The following is a 20167-nucleotide window of genomic DNA, read 5'->3' on the forward strand; positions in this document are numbered from 1 at the left end:
TCAGGCAGTCTGTGTTAGAGGTGTCCATCTCGGTGATCCCAAAGCCTGCCAAGGACCTGACCCAATGCGAGTCTTATAGGCCCATTTCGCTGCTGAACATTGACGCAAAACTTTTCGCAGGCGTCCTTGCACACCGTCTCAATCCGCTCATGCCTGGGCTCATTGAACCAGACCAATCTGGTTTTATTCCTTCTTGTCAATGTGGAGACTATGCAAAACTCATCTGCCATCTTATAGAAAAGACGTACCGGTTGTGCAAAGAAGCGCTCCTGCTCTCTATTGATGCAGAGAAGGCGTTTGACCGGCTACACTGGCCGTGTCTTTTTAAATCTTTAAGTGGTTTGGTATGCGCAAGAGGTTTGGGAAGTGGGTTCGGTGAATTTACAGTATGAGTAAGGGTTAATGGAGTCCAGTCCCTGCACTTCTCCATCTATCGAGGCACCCACCAGGGCTGCCCACTCTCCCTGCTACTCTTTCTCCTCAACATTGTGCCCTTAGAGCAGATGTTGCAAGATAACTTGGTAGCCACTGGGATCCAATTTGGCACTAAATGCCACTTGGCCAGTCTATACGCTGATGATGTCATCTTTTCGGTCACAAGACCCTTGATCTCGCTTGCTGCCATTGAAGGGGAGCTCCGGCTTTTTGGCTCAGTTTCAGGCTTTCGGGTCAATTTACAGAAGTCCCAGTTCTTGAATCTTACGGCCTCCCAAGAAATGGGCAAGTTTTAAGAGCGAGATTTGCTTTCTTATGGGGTACCGAGGACCTTCCCTATCTGAGCCTCTCCCTGTCCCGAACGCTACCTAGGACGGTGGCTGTAAATTATGCGTCCCTAGCCTCCCAGATTCGTAAAGGCATAGCGATCTGGCACTGGTTATCAATGTCACGGTTCGGCTGGATTGCAGTGGTTAAAATGTCCATCCTCCCTCGCACCCTTTATATTTTCCAAACAATGCCGCTAACACCACCTGTTGGCGTAATTCGATCTCTCTAACTCGATATCAGTAATTTCATATGAGGGGGCAAGAAACCTAGGCTTCAGAAACACCGATTGTATCGGGTGAAGCAGGGGGGGGGGGGGGGGGAGGAAACGACTGGCGGTGCCATTGCTGGCACGCTATTACCAAGCAGCCCAGCCCCCCTACCTCCTTGAGTGGAACGGGCTCCTTTCTGAGAAACACTGGGTCTTCATTGACCAGGCGGTAGCAGGATCTCAGATATGGAGGGAGATGTGGCTTCCTCGTCGACATAGGGCTTGGGGTCTCTACTCGTCGCCTGTGACCTGCTCTGCCTTGAAGGTCTGGGATGTAGTGGCAGTCAAAGCAGGCCTAACATCTTTTCCTTTCCCTAAGACACCTCTTTTTGTTAACCCAAATTTCCCCTATCTGGATGGAGCAGGACCGCTTAAGCAGATGGGTGGAAGGGGGCTGTAAACTCTTCGTCTGCTCATTTGATCTGGATGATCTTTTCATTTGGCCAGCTCAAGCTTGGTTACTCCTTAACGGCGGTGGACCTGGTCTCATTTTTGCAGCTCCGTCTCTGGTTATTAAGTTCTGCCACACATCCTAGGGCGGGTCACCCAATGACCATTCGAAAAATGGTTGTTTCTTAAAGCAGACAATAAGTGCCTGATCTCTGAGATTTATGTTCACCTAGGCAGGACAGTACCCCACCCGCGGACTCCAGGCCAGAAGCGGTGGCAGACCGAACTTGGTATATCCCTCTCGGACAAGGAGTGGGAGGATATATTTTATAGAGTACATCATACAGTACACACAATGATGAACACAGAAACGCCATGCAAGATAGCCTCCTATTGGTACTACACCCCTAGTCTCATCCAGAAGTGGAATGTGACAGCGCAGGTAACCGCTGGAAGGGCTGTTGGGGGGCTGGTACCTTACTTAACATTTTGTGGCACTGCCCAAAACTCACTATGTATTGGGAGCAAGTCCTGGACGGTATTGATCTAGCTTTTATAACAACCATCCCACGATTCCTAGCATACGCTATCCTGGGGCTACCTAATGCATTAACGTTTCCTTTGCATTCTCTCCCGGGGAGACAGATGGCCCTAGCGAAGAACGCAGCCCTCCGGGTAATTCTTTTACTATGGGGCCCTGACAAGGCACCGGACCATACTTCATGGTTTCATCAATTTTGGTTCCTATTGGGAATGGAGAAGGTATCCTTGGTGGTCACTCTTTGAGGTTTCTCTTACTAAGATCTGTGGGCTCCTTTTATTTCGATACTCTCTAGGGAATTGTCCTGCCCATCCTACCTTTGCGTCCTAGGAAGAATTCGTCCCCTTGCCTGCCCCCCCTGCTGCCCCCCCCTCTTCCTGCCCCCCCCCTCCCACTCCCCACCCCCCTCCAGCGCTGATGGGTGCTATTGCAGGCAATATGCATGGGCCCCTGGATGCAGGCCAGTCGACCACACTTTACTCCCCTTATAGCAGTATGTTGGAAGGAAAGAGGCTGTGGGTTTTTTTTGTGTTTTTTTTGTTACTTTTCTCGTTTTCTTAAACATTAAAACTCAGTCTTGTTTTGCAATGTATCCTCATGGCAATGACGGCGATCCAGAACATTGAGTAAACACAGCTGGCCCTGATGGGTTTTAGGCGGCATGCTGTGTACTGCCATACATGGGCTATGTTAATAAAACCATGAAAAGAAACCATTCACTGTTCTGGAGGATGGAGTCCCTGGGGCCTAGTAAGGCTCGGGAAGGGGGGCTGCACACCATCCTCCCCAGTGAAATTGTATTCATCCTAGAGACATGGGGCCCCCCGGGGCCAATTAAGGATCAGAGAGGGGGCTGCACACCCCCTCCCCTTTAATATATATGTGTTGGCCCTAGCTAATGGGGTCCCTGGGGCCTGAAGGGTAACCCTTCATTGCAGATGCCAAATGCAGTGCGCAGTATGGAGTTGGCAGCCTTCTGGGGTTTTGGCCACAGGGCCTGGCAGCAGGCCAAGCCCTGTGACCTACCTCTTGCTGTGCATGGCCAAAGGCTGTGCACTGATTATGGTTGGCTGCCTGTGGGGAGTTGGAAGCAGGGTCTGGCTCCAAGACATGTCATGCGGCTAACCCCTCTCTTCCCACGAGTAGTCGGTGTGCGGCATTGGATTGGCTGCCTGCGCTGGGGGTGGGGGGGGAGGGATGTCTGCCTCCAGGTGTGTTGGCCTTAGGCCAGGCTTTGTTGCTAAACCCCTGCTGTGCATGGCTGTGTGCAGTGTGGGGTTAACTGCCTGTGGGGTGTTTGCCACAGGGAATGGGCCTGTGGACAACTCTTTCTGCGCACAGGCAAAGCAGGGAAGGGGAGAGGTTGGCTTTGCGCCTTGTAATAAAATATTACTCTAGATTACATGGCCAATACACGCCACACCCCTTGCTCACGTTCATTTACTTCCGCCTTTGAGCTGTACTGCATACATCCTTATCACCTACCCTGATGAACCGCTGGCCCTACACTCTACCAGTCCTACTGGCCAGTCCCACACATAGAGCGCTCATCACCAAACTGTATGCAGCTGCATACAGTTTATTAAAGTGGTAATGAGTAGAGACGAATATGGTGAGGTGGAGGAGAGTGAGGAGGCTACAGGGCACAGTCCCCGGAATCCCCCAGCATGAGACAGGGTACATGCTGGCGGATGTGTCTGGTAATGGCTGGAACCAGTCCCCTGGTACTGAGTGTTGAAATTTCCCAAATGACTGAAGCCCCTTCCTGGGGGGCGGTGATACACGCCTTCCCTCCCCCCCCCTCCCTGTTACACTTGTCCTTAAATCATCAAGGTCCCCCCTCTGACCGCTCTGCTCGACCTCCATCCTTCCCCCTACCGCACGCCTGAGGTGTGGTTTCCGTCCCCTCCTTTCCCCCTCCCGAGAGAGATGATCTGCGACCCTCAGACTGGAATTCGTGGCACATTTGGGTTCATTGGGGGGGGGGGGGTTGTTAGGGAGGCATTGCCCTCATAGATACAGAATCTTGAAGGTCGGGAATGTAGCACATAGCTATGGTCGGATACATAGTAATGTGCTTGACTTATGTACTGCCACGCTCTCGTATGTCATATTCAGTGTGCATCGACAACTATGTGGCATCATTTTTAGGATTGCACAAGATGCCTGTGTTGTATCCTTAGACCTATGTTTAATTACTGTGTTTAATACAGATTGTAACTCATTGCTCCTTCCTATGCAAAAATTGAATAAAAGTTTGTTAAAAAAAAAAAGAGTAGAGACGAACATTTATATGCTTCTACATATAGTTTTTTAAATTACTGAGTACTGAGGTATTTTTTTAAAAAAAGGGAAAAATAAAAATACTACTGGATTATATTTAAGGGGAAACTGTTTTTAACACTTTCCTGTTTTTTTTTTTTTTTGTGTGAAACCGTTTATTACAAAATTCAAAGAATATACAAAGATGGGCCTACAACCTTCAGGCCGGCCGCTAGCAAACAAGAGGAGCATAAGATACACACAGTGGAGCGCAGACAGCGGCAAAGGGAAACATACAGGAGTCAGCCGCGTTGATGGCCACACCATACGGACCCCACATGACGGTTTCTTTTAAACATAAATAACAGCAAACAAAATCCAACCACAAGGCAACCCACGATCGAAAACTGCAGCATGTGCTCCCCTAGAAGGGGGACCCTACCAAACCATAGGAGTATCAAGGGGGGGGAGAAGGTCAGAACAGGGACTGGGTGAACTCAGTGCCCGATACCGGAGAGCTAAACCGGCTAAGGGGACGGGGCAGGCGATGGATCGGGCAATAACGGCGGGGCGCAGATTCCACCACGGTAGGCATTCCAGGGACCCCACACTTTCACCCATGTCCCAGGCTTACCTCTCGCTACATACACCACCTTTTCCCGAAACATGCACCAGTCCATATTTTCCTTCCAGGCCGAAACAGTCGGGGGCCTCTGGGAACCCCACAGTTGAGCAATATCGTGCTTGGCCACCATATATCCCAGAGTCACCCACCACGTCTGTGGCGCCGAATAGTCGGTTGGTTCCCACACGTTCAACAGGCATCTCCTCGCTTCGGGCAGCAGCGGCACACGCGTAACCACCCGCAGGACCTCATGCACTCCACGCCAGAATCGATCCACCTCTGGGCAGTCCCACAAAATATGAAGAAAGGTCCCTAAAGAACCACACCCACGCTTACACAACCCGTCCACAGCATAGCCCATTCGCAATAGCCTTGGCCCCGTTATGTAGACCCTATGGAGTATCTTGAGCTGGACGAAACGAAGGCGGGCCGGTATGGCCACCTCTTTCGGGGAGGCCACCGCAGAGACCCAGTCCTCGTCGTCCAGCTCCAATCCATCGGCAACCCAAGCCTCGCGAAGATCAAGCAGCAATCCCACGCGGTCATTGATCAGTTTTTTATAGATTAACGAGATCGTGCTTTCCGGGACATGTCCATCCAGCACTCTATCTTCCAGAGGGGAGTACTCCGGGATGGAGGCAACGTCCGGGAAGGCGGAGCATAGTGCATGACGGATCTGCATATACCGAAAGTACTCCCTGTCTTGCAACTGGAATTCCGTCTGCAGCATCCCGAACGTTTTGAATCCCCCCCTCGTCCAGAGATCCCCCACCCTGCTAATGCCTATCATGTCCCACTTCTCGAAGCCCTTCGAGGTCCACAGGGAGCCCAACTGCTCAGATGCGTACAGTGGTGACGCCCGGGTCAAACGATCCTTCCATCCCATCGCTGCATTAGCCGCGTGCCACACTCTCACCATGACACGCGTGGGGCCCGTAAGACGTGCGTCGAGCGAGCTGGAGTAGAGCGCTCGATTATAGTCACCACCCGGCAGTAGCATCTTATCCATTTCAAAGGCCGGGTTTAGGGTGGGCCCGTATAGGCCGTGATTAATCGCAGCCAGCTGGGAGGCCCAATAATACCGTTTAATATCCGGGAGGGCAATCCCCCCGTCATACCACGGGAGCGTCAGCTTCGCCAGGGCGATACGCGGTCTCCCGTCCCAGAACAGGCGGCGTTGTAAGCTCTCCACCTCGCGGAAGTAGCGCGCCGGGACGAGGTCCATTGCATTCTGCAGAGCGTACAGGAAACGCGGCAGCGACATCATCTTAAACAATGCCGCCCGGCCGAGCGGCGAGAGCGTCAAACGCCGCCAACGCACGACATCCTCCTTCAGGCGCTGGAGGGGGGGCAGCAGGTTTCGATCATACCGGGCCTCCGCGTCTAGGGTGATGAAAACACCCAGGTACCTAAATCCCTGCGGGGCGATCTGGATAGGACAGCCCCGCGGAAGGATAGGAGCCTCCCCAGAGAGAACATACACGCACGATTTAGCCCAGTTGATGACGAGACCGGAGTTACGACCAAATGAGTGCAATACATCAACCAGGACTATCAGTGATTTACGTGGGGAAGCCAGGTACAGGAGAATATCGTCAGCATATAGAGACACGTGGTCCTCATACTCGGGGGTCCAGCGGAGACCACGAATAGAAGGTTCCCACCGCAACCACTCCGCCAGGGGCTCCAAGGCAAGCGCAAAAAGAAGCGGCGATAACGGGCAGCCCTGCCGCGTGCCCCTGTCCATCTCAAACGGAGCCGACACTCTACCGTTCACAACCACCTGCGCCAGTGGGCCAGAGTACAACAATTTAACCCAGCTGATAAACCCTGGGCCAAACCCAAATTTCGCGAGCGTCGCCCAAATATATGGCCATTCAAGTGTGTCAAACGCCATAGTGGCGTCCAAGGATGCCAAGATGGCCGGCTCCCGCATGAACGGGACACGTGCGAGCACCCCATGCAACCGCCGCAGGTTAAGCGCTGTGTTACGATGGGGGATAAAGCCGGACTGGTCCTGGTGGACCAAGTCACACACCACGCCGACCAGCCGATTGGCCAGAACCTTGGCGAGAATTTTGGGCTCCGCATTCAATAACGAAATGGGTCGATAGGATGTGACCCGGTCCCGAGGCCTCCCCTCCTTGTGGATAACCACGATGGTAGCCAGACGCTGGTCTAGCGGGAGGGAACCCACCGAGTGGGCCGCAAGGAACATAGTACGGAGATGCGGCGCCAGCGTATCCGGTCGCAGCTTATACAACTCGATGGGAAGACCATTAGGACCCATGGCCTTGCCGGAAGCGACCGAGCGTATGGCGAGGGAAATTTCTTCGGAGGTTGGAGCGGCGTCCAACAACACTCTGTCCTCCTCAGAAAGGGAAGGCAGCGCGATATCTCTGAGCAGGGCATGGGAATCCTCTTCAGAGCGGGAAGACACTGGAGAATATACCCCACGGAAATAGTCCACAAAGCAGGAGACAATCACTTTCCTGTTTTTAATACTTTCCTGTTTTTAATTTATTTAATTTCATACGTCGTCTGTGTTCTGGGTTTTAGGGAAAATATAATTACTACAATGTACTTAAAAATATTTTAAAAATATGTAAATAAAAAAAAAAAAGTTCCCTAGTAACTACATCCAGAGAGGTGTGCTCTTACAGAGGATTCTATGCTACGAACGTTACTGTACAGGTAAGTAGAGATAGTAGCATTTTAAAAAGGTGCTGGATGGGCTTTAAAGGGTTAACACTTTCGTATATCTGTATCATTTAAACATTCAGTAAATCCGGTCAATCACTTGTTCAAATTTTGAGATGATGTGGTTGGCTGGATTAAGGCTATTTTCTGAGTCACACGTTTTGCGTTGTGAAACATATTTACACGGCCATGGACTGCCAACATCACAGGTGGCTGACCTTAGGACAGTGGTCATTTGCAGAGGAGGACATTGACCCTTTTGATCTGATCTCTCCTGATCCATTGAGTATAAGTTCCCTAGTAACTCCATCCAGAGGGGTGTGCTCTTACAGAGGATTCTACGCTACGAACATTACTGTGCAGTTAACATGTCCTGTGCCTGCTTTCTTTCTCAAATTGAAGTTCCATCTTTTCTTTGTCTTTTTCCGAAAGAATAGGAAATTGCTGGTGTTTGGAGCCATATACTGCCTTATCAATGTGACAGTCCTAAACTAAATCCCTGCTCGTGTTAATTTGCTGTAGCCAAAGTTATTATGGTATCCTCATGCAGCCATGATTACTAGCGTCTGTTTCCTAAAAAATCAGGCATAAGTCACACAGCTGCACACAGGCGCAAAGCTTTATGAACTGGGTTTTGAATAAATAGAATCGAAAACAACAAAACTAGTTGTAATGCGGAATTGAAATTGAACATCCCAATTCTATCACAAGCACTACAAAAAACAAGCATTTGCAATGCAATAGGTCTCGCAGTTACGTGATTTTAAGCCATTGGCATTGTAAATTACAATGCCTTTTATTTAGGTTTTTAAAAAGAAAACAAAAATAAAAGGCATAGTTATTTGCAATGTCAATAGCTCAAACTCGCGTCAATGCGAGACCTATTGCATTGTAAATGCTTGTGATAGGACAGTACCAGCACTAACTTCCGGGCAGGACTCCTAAACTTCCCATGAGACTGTACCGGTTCTTGCTTCTCACTAGAACTGTTTTGTTCCCAGGGCCCGGAGAGTATCGGCTCTGGCGGCCAGGGCTACTGTATTTTAAAAGGGACAGTAATAAAACGGGTTGGCTGTATTTTAATGGGACAGAGCGCATACGGTGATGAAGTAATCTAATGTAAAGTACCGGCTTCTCTTTTTCCATTACGTCTGGGTCTTGTGTGCGATGTGTCGCGTAAACACTTCTGTGTCAAATGTAGTGCTCAGTATTTCGCGTTCCCAGCCGGGGACGCAAGCCCTGCCACTGTACAGTGCACACTGTGAGAAGAGAACGTGTACTTCTGTACCTGCTGCCATGTGACCTAACGTCCTCTGGGGGGCGTGGTCTGCTCTGCGATCATGAAACACAGAAACAGAAGCGCACAGCAGCAGCCTTGTGTGCGGAGGAGAGGTCCGCGAATCCAAACCCTGGTGACGTAGCAGGGGAGAAAGTATAACTCTGGCCCCAAATTTGGGAAAAGTTTCTATGGAGCTGCGTCTGGGCGGGGACCTCCGGCAGTGGGCGGCTGGAGACGGAGAGGTGATCAGCGTCACACCCTGGACTGAGCGCACTGTGGACACAGAGGAAGCGTCAGGGGGAGCGCTGAGAGCGGATCCGGGAGCAGGTGCGCCGGAGGTGAGCGCCTCGACTCCGTGCACAGCGCCCACCTGTGCGCGTTGCTACTAGTGTGTATGCGCTCACAGGCACACTCTAGGGGTGTGGAGTTCACCCCAAGTGCGCGGGGTCGGCTGGGTCCAGATCGGTCAGTGGCACAAGCGCCTACCTGTGCAGTATGTGTATATCTGATGGAGCACAAACTCGCATTTTATCTCTCTTCGTGGCGTACAAGTATTTCTTAGTGGATTGAACGTGTGTTCTGTGTGTACTCACGTGCCTTCTATCTGTGTGCCCTGTGTTTGTAAGGATGTAGGGCTGTGTTTTACTTATAACTGTGTGTGTACACAAAGAATGCAGGGGAGGGGCGCCATGCCTCCTGCTTAAGGTTGCCCAAGGGCGGCGGTGGCGAGGTGTGTGCGTGCACGCGTTAGGCAGCCGCAGATGCGGTGAGGGGGGTCGGCAGCGGCGGGGTGTGTGCGCGCGCTTGTGTCTGTGTGTGCGTCTGCACAAGCGCGTCTCAGAAGCGCGTCCACAGACCCCGATCGCTGCGCGTGCCCTGGTCTGTCTCTCTTGGGATCAAACACGGCAACAATAAGTCTCGTTGGCGGCAGCGCTTCGCGCTGCAACGCCAGCGAGACCTAAAAATGTTGTCATCCAGTATGGGCTATTAACGTAATTTATTCTAAATTTGGTCTTTTAGCCTTTCCATACCAGCTGACCCAATCAACTTTAATTTAGCTGAGGGAGCTCCTGTTCATTGTGATGGTGTAGGAATGTGGGTATGGTCTCTGAACAGAAACTTGTTCTGACCGTTACGAGTGACAGGTGGCTTGACGTCGAACGCTAGAACAGATGAAATCTTTTATTGTGCGTGTTTTTGTCTTTATATACAGGTTGTATTTGCAGCAGACGCTGAATGACACTGTCGGGAAGAACATTGTGGTGGATTTTCTAGGCTTTAATTGGAACTGGATTAATAAACAGCAGGCGAAACACAGCTGGGGGCAGCTGACTTCCAATCTGCTGCTCATTGGCATGGAAGGTAAGAGGGTGGGTGAGATAGTTGTTATGATGACTACTTACTCAGTCTGGGCACTGTGTGGAGGGAGGCTTGTGCATTAATTCTGGCCTGATAACGTAACCTTGCTTACAAATACTTCCTACGTTAGTAGGTAGTCTACAGATTGCATCGAAGGAAAGGTATTTTTTTTTTTAGAATAGTGCCTGCATGACTGTATGCTATTTAAAGAAAAGAGAACTTTATTGACATTATCCCTGCTCTAAACTTATTTCTGGAAGGACTTTGGCTTACTATCATATACCAGGATCCAGAGGGAGGACAAGGAAATCTAGGTGGCTTTACTGAAAGCTGTGTGATTAATTTATTCAATTTCACATTAGTGCATTATCAGTCATTCTAAACCAGCAGAGAGTAATGAGCAATGATCCTTATGTACCCAGTGCAAACATTTTTAGAGCTAATGTGATTAGGTCATATGACTTAAATAGGAGTCCTTGTATTGTAGAAAGGACTGGATTGCAAGGATGTTAATGTAATAAGAGGTACTGTATAATTTGAGTTATTGTAAAATTGCCATGCAGTAGTAATCGTAGTATGTAGCAGAGCTTTCTGTAACAGTTATATTTAATATTTGGATTGACCAATGCCCTAACCTACTTTGACCTTTACCATCTTCTTAAACACCTCGGCTCGCCCCACCCTACCTCACCCAACATTGCCTCACCACACTTTAGCTGAGCTACCTCCTAATTAAAGCCCTCCCAGGACTTTCTACTTTACACATTACCCATAAACCTTAGGGCTGGTACTTATAAACACGTTTACAGCTGCCCCAGTGTAACATGTTGTCCACCCAACAAAATACTGGAAAAACTGCACATGCTATCGTTTTCGACTCCATGTGTGGCAACAAAACAGTGTGGGCCTTAATTGAGAGTAACCTATTTTAGTGTTCCACTTAAACTGTTACCAAAACTGGCCGGTTTCAACTGTGCCGAAACGTTTTAAAAAATCAGAGCACAGGTAAAGTGAATTCTTTAGTTGGTCGAAAGATCATACATCTGGAACACGTAAAAAGCTTTTAATTTCTTTAAGGTCTGTATAGGATATTACAGTGTTTAGTCCTGGATAAAGTTAAGGTGTGTTGCCATTTACTCTTCTCTGCCGAATAACAAAGTAGAAGTTGTGGGAGTTATTGCTATATCCATAGGAATTGATGTTCAAGCTCTGTTGAGGTGATAAGAAGCTATCTTAATATAGCTGTAGATTCGTGGTGAATATATTCTAAACATAAAGACTGATTAGATGAAAGAATTTGCGGGACACAGCATAATTAACTAACTATTGGTCACATACATTTTTTCAGTTAAATTAATGTGTAGTTTCACACCTTGCTTTCCTGTGACGTTTTCTGTGCGAACAAAGGCCACATTTTCTGACTTTCGTATGGTCAGATCTGGATAATATGAGTGTCATCTGTGTCTGCCCCCCCCCCCCTCGTCTTTTCCCTGTTTTGTCAATTTTTTTTCTGTATGGAGAGATGTTAATAGCCATTGCTGGGTTGTGGAATGGAACTATTACCAAAATACTTTATTTTGGCCACCACGGCCATAAAAGTACATATACAATACACAAGAAGTATAATAAAATAAGCAACATTAAAATGCAATACAATTTATCATAAAATGTCTCCAATAAATATAAAAAACATTTGTGTAAAAATAGATAGAACTGTGTCTGGTGGCTCAGTGGACTAATGCATCAACGGCAGGGGCCTGTGTACGACTTCATGGTCACAGGTTCAAATCCCAGCTGGTCCACTCAGCCTTTCATCCATCTGAGGTCGATAAAAGGTCTATTGAGTTGTGTAACACAAAACATCTGTTATTCAGCGCCAAGATACCTAAAGGTGAATGTGCGATTTACAAAGACATGTTACATTATGTGTTAATACTGCTGGGTTCTGAACACAGTAAAAAGAGATTGTCGCATTCATTAAAGAGGATAAAAGCTTTGTAAGCAATGTCCACATAGCCCCAAGGAACTTGGCGACAGGTATGGCTAAGAATAAGCTGCAATATACCCTCAAGATGCAGAGTGCGGCAAACTGACTGTGCTGATGTAAACACCTGCAAGTAGGGGCTAACCAATACTTGTGGGTAGATGCGTAAGTGGCCATACAAAAATGACATGCAGCACACTCTCGGTCATGGTGGAGCCTAGGGGGCAAGAATCACTAACCCCTTCGGACCAGCACTTTGTAAAGACTCAGCGGGAGAGTACCCTCTCTGGATTGAAAATAGAGCTTTCTATTACTGGGAGTAGTCACTTGATCACAATATGACTTGTAACTATCTGATTCTTAAAATCCAGAAATTCGCAGAATGTTCTAGAGAGGTCAGTGTTTCAAAATTTAGCCCTGATTGCTGATCCATAAAGCTCTTTCAGTGCTAGTTTGGATGTAAAAGAAGTGGTGCATGCATTCGGCCAACGCTTGGGATCCCCAATAAGGTGCAATAATTATTTGATGTGCAAATGCCAGGGGATTTTGACAGAATGGCCAGCAGAAATGATGTCCTGGAGGGCAGAATTATAGTGTGCGAATTCTGGAGTAAACCATAAGCGCCTTCAGTATGAAAGGGGACCAAGTCTGTCTTTGTCATGTAAGCTTCTTATACCCAAGTCCGAGAGAAGTGGTACCAGAAGAGTACTAACAGGGAGAAATGCTAATTTGTGATAAAATGTATTTTCGGTGGTGGTTAATGTTTGTGTTTGCATGTTGCATAACTTGGCCTGTAGAGGACTGACCCCAACACCCTGTAGTCGTATAGATGTAGAGCAGACTTCATAGGTTTGGTGTAGGAGGCTTTATACTCCTTATGGACAGCCCCGGTTAATTGCTAGAGTTTGAAAACCGCTTTTGTCAAGTGAGGCTTCCAAGACATGCTACAGCTAAAGATGATGCCCAAGTACGTAAAACTGTGAACAGTTTCTAGTGGTGCCCCACCCCACAAGTTCTAGCCCTTTCTGAAAGATTTATGGGGGTTCAATGTCAAAAGCTTGGTTTTGGTCATATTGATCTCCAGGCCCCTATCGATACAGAACTCCTCAAAAAGCATCTAGAGTTTCTGGAGGCCACTCAGGGTCTTGGAGACCAAAAGAGTGTCATCTGCGAATAATAGTATTAGATTTTTGACTTGAGCCAAAGAGAGTGCATTTGTGTCGACATGGTTCAATATAGAATTAATATTGTGTATGTATACCAAAAATAATGTATGGCCAGGACACAGGCCTGTCTTACACCTCTGAAGACTTTGATCCTGTCCGCCAAGTCGTTCTGCCTTCCTGATCTTGCATGTGCAAAATTATCATCATGTAGGAGGGCTACCAATGCTAGTTGGTACAGGGGCATTTTCATTTCTCAGAGTGTTTTCCAAAGACTAGAACTTGGTACTAGATCAAAGGCCGAACGTAAATCGACAAAGTCTATGTATAGGTTACCTTTGTTGATTACAACAGTACGCCAGTAGAGCAATAGGAACCGAAAAGCCTAATCTATTGTGGAGGTTTTAGAGCGAAATCCTGGTGGTAGGGACTGAGAACAAATATATTGGCGATCCAATCCTGGATCTTCTCAAGAACATAACGGCAAAGAAAAAACCGTATGCAATCAATGAGGCTTATTGGTCTGTAGTTGCTTGAGACAGACAATCCCCTTTTTCGTGGACGGGAATCACAATAGCACCTTTCCAGGATTTGGGAATAGAGCCCCCCTGTGGCGATGGCATTTGCAATAGTTAGAATATAGCGCATCTGGACTTCCTTGTCCGATAGAAAGACCTCAGCGGCTTGTCCCCTTACAGTAGCCGATAAGGATTGTTCATCAAAAAGAACATACATGACTTTAGCCAAAAATGTGGCTTTGGTGGTGTGTGTCTGTGTTGCAATTATGGGGGCTAAATAGGGCTAGAAGTGTGTTTGAATGTTAGGAGCAGCCTGTCTCCTGGACGAGTCTGCTAGCAGGTTTACTGTGAAGGTCAGTGTGGTCACCATGGATTTCAATAGGGCCACCTCCTTTTATGGGTATTGAATAAGTGAAACAAGGAAAGCCTTGTTGGTATTACTGCACCCACCCCTATTAGCTCGTTAGATTGCCATTTGTTAGATATAGCATTGTTTGCATGCTCCTTTTGCGTTTCGTGCAGGGGATCAAAACGGTTTCTACAGGGGAAAAGCATCAGTGTGAATCAAGAATTGAAGTATCAGTAGGAAATGAAGCTATAATAACGGTAGGTGAGGTGGGATATGAAGGAATCTGTGCAGCAATAGAGGTTTCACATCTCTGTTTCATAGATCTTGAAAACCTACTAGGTATTATACGATTATTTTCTGTTGGGGCAAGAGGTGGGGGCTTGGAGCTCTAGAGGACGATGGGATAAAATCCGGTGCTATTATCTGTTCATATTCTACCAATAGGGTGTCAACCCTATCATGTACAAAGATTTGCCCTCAGATTTCCGAATTTCCCTAGATTTTCTCACTTTAGTAAGCCCTGCATCCCCCTCCGTGACCTTACGTTTTACCATATTAAACCTAGGTTCGAGGATACCAGTAAAACAGTCTAGCTCCAAGTTCCAACACTATCAGTACAAACATATGATGTAAATGCGATGCAACCATAGGATTAGATTGAATAACAGTACCTTTGTGTGAAAAACGTTAAAAGGGTGACCCAGCCCAGCCTCTGATGGGTGTGGACGTGCCCATCCTTGGCCCGGTCTTCGCCCAGGTGCAGCCCTCGCTGCGGGAGTGCTTCTGTTCGTAAATATCACCAGTGGTCAGGAAGAGCATTGAGTTGTGGAACTTGTAGTTGGTTCCCAGCGGCAGGGCTGATGCATGCTGCAGCTCACCCCTGTAGAAGACTAGGTCCAGAAGCCTTCGGTGAGGTGGAATGCAGCATGTAGACGTTGAACATTCAAGGGCAGATGGGGATAATGGTGTTCGCCTCCAAGCAAGAATATCTGCAAATGTTCATGAGTTAATTAAAAATTCTACTGCTGCAGATCTAGTGGAATAGATAAGTAACTTTTTAAAACAACATATGCTTATTTAACCATTCTCTCAGTCACGTCCCATTTTATTCTCTAGAAAGGCTAGCTCTGTCAGTTGTATCTGAAAACATCTAAAGTGTTGTGAGTGTCGAGGGCAGCATTGCAAAGTTTCCTAACCAGCATTGGCATTGCCAATAGGTCTGGCTTCAAAGGAATATTGTATGTTAATGTGAAACATTACAAGTAAATAGCATGTGAATTGTGGAACCAAAGAACTTTAGAGTAATATTGTATGTTAAATGGTCAGAGGTCGGTTGCACTGCCAAGCTAGACCTAAAAATCCATGTAGGTAAATGACTACCCTCCTATCTGTGCTGCTGCCAGAGACAAACACTATAAATTATCTAGCTGTCTAAGATACCTTAATAGCTGTACAATGTCAGATGTGTGCTCCTGAAAGTTCAAGCTCAGGCAGCTGGATAAATAAACAAATTGATCACAGTTCCATGAAAGGCAAGTACTTTTTAGTGGAAGCACTCAATTTCTGCCCAATCAAAACCTACTCCTTGCTCCTACCGTGGGTGGAGCCAAAGCCCCTCTCTTGTGATGTTCGTACACTTGTCTAACAGCTGCACTGTCTAGCCAGACCATAAACAAGCATTTACAATGCAATGGTCTCGGCATTGGTAAAGTTAGAGCTATTGGCATTGCTCATGACATTATTTTTGTTTATGTTTTTGTTTTTAAAACATTTCAAGAAACGGCATTGTTATTTACAATGTCAATAGCTTAATCACTCTCCAATGCGAGACCTAGTGCATTTGCACCCACACACAGATTAAGCTATTGACATTGTAAATAACAATGCCGTTTCTTTACATGTTTTAAAAACATAAACAAAAATAATGTCATGAGCAATGCCAATAGCTCTAACTTTACCAATGCCGAGACCATTGCATTGTAAATGCTTGTTCTTCTAGTTTGTGCATTGGGCAAACTGTAGGATCTATTCACTGGCTCTACGAGGGTGGCAGGATTCTGCATGATATTTGGGCCATAAGTCGGTTGTTTGTTGAACTTTGCTAGTTGTCCGTTGGCTTTGTTTTTGATAATTGGACTGCATGATTTTCCTTTGGTGATGTTAGATGTTCTACAAACTTGAATCTGGGGCAGAGCTTCCACGGCTGAATAATCTTTACTAGCTCATGTTTTTAGTGCTATGGAGAGTGTGTTGATCATACCGTTTAGTTCATTAACTTCCTCCATAAGTTGCTTAGTCTGGGCCTTTAAATCAGTTATCTGGTTTCTAAACATAGCTGTACAAGAACACAAAACCCTATTAGTTGTATCATCACAACTGATACTTTCACCTTCTGGCCTCTTGGAACTCTGTGTTCCTCGGGGATTTCCAGTAGGGGTAAAAATCTATTTGAACATATAATGTCAGACTCAGTGGTGCATGTTAAGGGAGTGTATGAGCTTGGCAGAGAGGAGTTATTACTCTCTTCAAGCAAAGTATGTTCGTGAATAGAGGCTTGTTGGCCCTTTGAAGAGGATTTCTTAAACATATCAGAAATTGCCGGAGTAGCTTTTTTGGAGATTGTGGCTAAAGAAAGGGGGGTGCACTGGCCACGTTGGAAAAACTGCACGGTCCGGATGGGGCAAGTAAAATCGCCTCACAATCACCAACGAGGTTAACAATGCAATCCATGACAGCATGGGTTTTACAGAACGATTGTTTAGATGTTTTTTTTTGCTTTTTTGCCTTTCTTCACAAGCACCCCCACCCCCCCCCCCACACTATCCAGAGCTTTCCTCTTCCCCATTAGGTTATTCCAGAATTGTTAATTAGAGACAGGCAACACTGTATTGTTAGAAGGAAGAAATTAAGTAAAATGCAGTGGCAAAGACAGTAAGTTGTAAACCAGAACTTGCCTCGCAATAGGGTTAAGACTACTTAAAGCATTGACCACCAGCCAAAGGAATGCATAAACTAACATATACAATGATTGAGGATATGGTTCCGTTGCCCATGGCAAGGAGAAAAAGTACATTTGGGGTCGTGGTCCGGAACTGTAAATGAAAAGCGAGTCACAGAGGGGTCGCCCTGCCCTGTCTCAGACAGGCGCAGACGGGCCCGCGCACGACCCGCAGCCGAATTTAAAGCGCCTCCTGGTGCTTTCGGATGACATGGATGTCGTGGTGGCCGGACAAGGCAGGCTGGGCGATGTAGTCCCCCTGGACCTCCCGGTAACAGCAACAACAGTAGGGGTGTAGGTTGAAGCGGGACCCGTGCTGGATTTCGGGTGACACGGTGGCCGGGCAAAGCAGGCTGGGCAATGTAGTCCCCCTGGACCCCCCGGTAACAGCAGCAGGGATGTAGATTGAAGCGGGACCCGCGCTGCGGGAGCCCACTGCCGGATTTATAGCGCCTCCTAGCGCTTTCGGATGACACCGTGTCCGGGCAAGGCAGGCTGGGCGATGTAGTCTCTCTGGACCTCCTGGTAACAGCAACAGGGATGTAGGTTGGAGCGGAAAGGCTAAACAGCTCTGCTGGGGGAGGGGCACTGTGCTATGTCACAAATGGCAGCCTCGATCGAAAACAATAAATAAAAAAAAGGCCCAAATTATCCTAAACTGAACGGTGGTATCAAAACTCACATCGAAGGGATGAGGGAAACCTCCCGAGTCCATTCCAAAATCCGAGGGAGCGTTGGAGGTCGAGTAATGGTGCCCGCTTGACTTCAGATCTTCTTGCGCATTCCGGAGCCCACCCGGCTCAGCCCCGCCAACGAACAACCAACAGGGACACCACCAGCACCTCTGTATTTCCCCCGTATTTCTCCCGTCGCCCAGAGCCAGCCACGCCGTAAGCAGTGCGCCGGCTGCAGCAGCGGGTCTCTGTTGTAGAGTGCCTCTGGACCAGTATCACGTCTTGTGTGTCTGTCCTGTGGCTGACGGGTCTGCTTCTGCTCACCAACGTACTTGATTCCTTTAATGTTACTGGCAGCTGTGTGTTAGCTGGTTCTGGCAGTGGTCTGCTGCAGGACGTGGGGAAATGAGGCAGCCCTGTCGCAGAAAATGCTGATCAATCCGCGCCCTAGAGGTTTGTGTACCTCGAAACCAACGAGAGTAGTCCAGCTGTCCTGTTCCCATCTCCAGGTCAACCCCAAAAGTGCGAGCCTACAACACAAGCTGCCCGCCAGACAAAACACATCTACACCCGAGCCCGAGTCTGAGCCTACTAACGGTGCACCATTGCTCCAGAGACGTTCAAAAACCAAGGCAGAGCAAAATGCACACCACCGCCTTTCTCCAATGCACAGCGAAAATGCCTCGGAGAAAGGGAGCCTCATTTTCGGATCTGGGGGCGTGTTTTGCTGTTGTCTCCTCCCTGAGACTTCTCGCAAAAAACACGCCCCCCGATCCGAAAAAGACGGGGCTTCAACGGAGTGACGGGACCTCTTCTCCAGTGGCTGGCCAGCATTTAAGAGGCCAGCCAATGGAGAACAGGAGCGAAGAGGGGCGGGTGCAAGCCCCTCTTCTCAAAGTCACTCCAACTCATTAAATCTCGGAGCGAGAGAAAGGGAGCCTCATTTTCGGATCTGGGGGCGTGTTTTGCTGTTGTCTCCTCCCTGAGACTTCTCGCAAAAAACACGCCCCCCGATCCGAAAAAGACGGGGCTTCAACGGAGTGACGGGACCTCTTCTCCAGTGGCTGGCCAGCATTTAAGAGGCCAGCCAATGGAGAACAGGAGCGAAGAGGGGCGGGTGCAAGCCCCTCTTCTCAAAGTCACTCCAACTCATTAAATCTCGGATCACTCCAACTCATTAAATCTCGGAGCGAGACTGCGCAAGCGCAGCCTTTCGCAGCCGAGACCTAAAAAGGGGATGCTAACTGTTTTTGTTCAATGAAAGGTGAACTAAAGGGGCATCTACACTTCTTGCTGGGCTAGAATGGCATGTTTGAAGAGGAAAAACAATTTATGCAACGAATTTGTCATTTGGTGATGTAAACTAGGATTGTTAAATGATTGTACTTTAAAACAATCTTGTGATCCTTTCGCCATTATTGATCTTTACTGAAAGACACTTCCTCCTTCACTGTATATGCGTCATAGATATAAGCATACATATGAAAGGCATTGTCAGAATGTAGTGGGGCATAATTTTCCTTCTACAGTTTCGTACTTTCATTTCATGTTTAACATTTTTTATGTGTTACTGTTGCACCCCCTTTTTAACCTGTTACAACTTTCTTTGTTAATGGCTCTGTTAATGATAATTCAAATAGGGTTTTAGTAAGTATCTGTTGAAAGATAGACCAGCTTTCATCACAAGCAGTAACGCAGGGCAAGTATAGGAACTAGCGTCTTAGCGTACTTTGACCATGTTGGTATGTTACTGTGCACAGGGAACGTGACTCCAGCCCACTACGATGAGCAGCAGAACTTCTTCGCCCAGATAAAGGGCTTTAAGCGCTGTATCCTGTTTCCACCCAATCAGTTTGAATGCCTCTATCCGTACCCTGTGCACCATCCCTGTGACAGACAGAGCCAGGTGAGTGAGCTATGTGCCTTGAACTGGTGCGCTGTAATTCATCTTCTTTATCTTCCCCTTTGACCCAAGCATTGATATGCAGAATTTAATTCACGAGGGTAATTGAAAAAATATGCAATGCATGTTCTAGCTAATGTAGTTCTCTTCAGGTGTCATTGCCTACAGTAGATTAACCACAATAAGCTGTGCAAATATACTTGCTTGTCAAATGTACTCAATTTACCTCCTAGTCTCTACTGGCCTAACAGCAAATGTATCATTTGGCCTCAGATTAATGGTGCCGCCCAAGGTGTGAATGGTGATCATTGTATTTAAACTGATGGATAGGCTTTCCAAATCGATGTCTTTGAAGGCTGTCGGTTTGATGAAGCCTTTGGGGTTGTAAG

General features: G+C 47.5%; 1 protein-coding gene across 1 annotated transcript in view; it reads left to right on the top strand.

The window, feature by feature from the left end:
• Window positions 1-20167, top strand: part of HIF1AN (hypoxia inducible factor 1 subunit alpha inhibitor) — a 157513-nt gene that overhangs the window by 69766 nt on the left and 67580 nt on the right. Inside the window, exons 3-4 of the mRNA XM_085603891.1 lie at window positions 10044-10192; window positions 19636-19781. Of these exons, the coding sequence (XP_085460017.1) occupies window positions 10044-10192; window positions 19636-19781 (295 nt within the window). The remainder of the gene's footprint in view (window positions 1-10043; window positions 10193-19635; window positions 19782-20167) is intronic.

The sequence above is a fragment of the Triturus cristatus genome, chromosome 1_2, assembly GCF_964204655.1.
Source record: "Triturus cristatus chromosome 1_2, aTriCri1.1, whole genome shotgun sequence".
NCBI lineage: Eukaryota > Metazoa > Chordata > Amphibia > Caudata > Salamandridae > Triturus > Triturus cristatus.